Raw genomic sequence first — 2,277 nt, 5'->3', positions numbered from 1 at the left:
AAAACACAAGTAGAGCCGGAGGCAGAAACCCCTCACATAGGTTTGTGAATAGCATTTGGTAGTATGTTAATAGTAGTACTGTTAGTACTACTAAACATACTATAAAATGCAATTTGTAAATAGGCTCCCTCAATTTTCTGAAAAACGAATTGATTGATGTTTTAGCTGTAGTGCCAATTAACCGAAGGTGTCAGAAGAAATCAGTTTATTAAATAAATGTTTCATTTTGTTACAGATGTACATATCTTGTCACAGGGAACACAGGCGACTGTCACCAATTTTAACTACTGTAATAATTAAATGGTTTTCCATTGACCTTTGCAAAAATTCAACTAAGTCGTATATCATCTGTACTAATTCCACACCAAGCCTTCCAACAAAACCCTTGGTCTCTGTTGTCTCATTCTACTTGTACTGAGAAACCTCCCAATGGACATGGAAGATGTAAATAAAACTGTTGACGGTGAATTCAGTCTCTTGGGATTGACAGAGGAACCTAGGTTGAAGCTGATTCTCTTTGTAGTGTTCACAGTGGTCTATATCCTCACTGTGATTGGCAACATTGGCATTATTGTATTGATCCGGCTGAGCCCCCATCTTCAGACCCCTATGTACTTCTTCCTGAGCCATCTGTCCTTTGTGGATCTTTGCTATTCCTCTGACATTGCCCCTAGAATGCTTGTTGATCTGGTTTCTGAGACTAAGAAGATTTTTCGTGTCGGTTGTGTAATGCAATTGTTCATTTTCTTTGCTGCTGGTACCATTGAGGCTCTGCTTCTGGCAACCATGGCTTACGACCGCTATGCTGCTGTTTGTCAACCATTGCACTACATGGCCATCATGACAAAGAGATTTTGTGTCCTGCTACTGACTATGGTATACACTGTTGGGATTTTGCACTCCATGATAGAGACAGGTTGTACGTTCCGGCTTCCTTTCTGTCACTGGACAATTCATCATTTTTGCTGTGACATCCCTCCTCTGTTAAAGCTCTCATGCACCAACACTTTCATCAATGAAGTGGTATTATTCATATTTGGAGGTTCCTTGGCTATTTCTTCTCTCCTGGCAGTTTTCATTTCTTATGCCGCCATCATTTCAGCTGTCTTGCGAATGCGCTCCTCGGCAGCAAGACTTCGAGTCTTTTCCACATGTGCCTCTCACTTCACTGGTGTGACCTTATATTTTGGAACAATCATCTTCACTTACCTCCGTCCCTCTTCCGTCTATTCTCTTGACCAGGACAAGGCGGTAACTCTGTTCTACACTGTTGTGATACCAATGCTAAATCCTCTGATCTACAGCCTGCGAAACAAGGATGTGAAAGATGGACTGAGGAAAATAATTGTGCGAAAATTCATTTTAAGAGGAATATTTCCTCTAAATTTGTAACTAATTATGACTGTTTTTCAGGTATTTAATCATTATGTATAGTATTACACATACTTTGTGCCTCATTACGACCCTGGTGGTCTGACCAATACATTATGACTGTGGCGGTTGCACCACGGTCAGACCACCAGCACCACCAGTTTCCCTCCACTGGCAGGACTGGTGGTGCTGGTGGTCCTAATCCACCAGGGCAGCGCTGCTTGCAGCACCACCCTTGGGATTACGACTCCCCTCTCTGCAGCTTTTACATGGCGGTTGCACTTGGCATGGGCAGTGCAGGGGCCCCCATGGACAGCCCGTCATGCTTTTCACTGTCTGCGTTGCAGACAGTGAAATGTGCAACGGGTGCTATTACACCCTATGAACTGTAACATTGCAGCTGGCTCAATTATGAACCGCTGTCAATATTGAGGGCTGTTTATCGCTGGGTCAGCGGGCGGAAACACACTTTCTGCCTGCCGACCGAGTGGGGAACTCATAATCGGGCCCATGGGAAGGAGGCCCCACTGGTGGCACACTGACCGCGGGAGTTCGGCAGGAGGCCTTTTCTGCCCGCCAAACTTGTAATGACCCCCTAAGTCACTTTTACTATTATGTGTACCTCTTTATTTAGGTTTGTGTTTCTTTAATACAAAGATGCAAATACGAAATGTATTTGAACTAAAAAAAGTTACCATTTTATCGGGTTGGTAGAGAGTTTTGATAGTTAAATAATATAAGTTCCACTTTCTTTCACCCATCAGGAGTGACGATTAGGATAATTAGATTGATTCACTAAGCAACAATGTTAAAATGAAAATATGTTGCCAAACCTGTATTAATGACAAAACGTTTTAATGGATGTTGACTGGTCATTGTTAGTGGAAACATATGTGTATGTTCATC

At 42.6% G+C, this 2,277-nt stretch overlaps 1 protein-coding gene across 1 annotated transcript; it reads left to right on the top strand.

The window, feature by feature from the left end:
- The first annotated feature begins 408 nt into the window (after positions 1-408).
- On the top strand, positions 409-1,392 carry LOC138287129 (olfactory receptor 5AR1-like). Its single transcript, XM_069227490.1, has one exon. It carries the CDS (start codon positions 430-432, stop codon positions 1,390-1,392), a length of 963 nt encoding a protein of 320 aa, XP_069083591.1. The 5' UTR covers positions 409-429.
- Positions 1,393-2,277: the final 885 nt, after the last annotated feature.

The sequence above is a fragment of the Pleurodeles waltl genome, chromosome 4_1, assembly GCF_031143425.1.
Source record: "Pleurodeles waltl isolate 20211129_DDA chromosome 4_1, aPleWal1.hap1.20221129, whole genome shotgun sequence".
NCBI lineage: Eukaryota > Metazoa > Chordata > Amphibia > Caudata > Salamandridae > Pleurodeles > Pleurodeles waltl.
This window is presented reverse-complemented; position numbering and strand designations above follow the sequence as displayed.

Excerpts from the sequence above, each read along its gene's own strand:
- LOC138287129 (XM_069227490.1), top strand. The coding sequence starts at position 430 with ATGGACATGGAAGATGTAAATAAAACTGTTGACGGTGAATTCAGTCTC.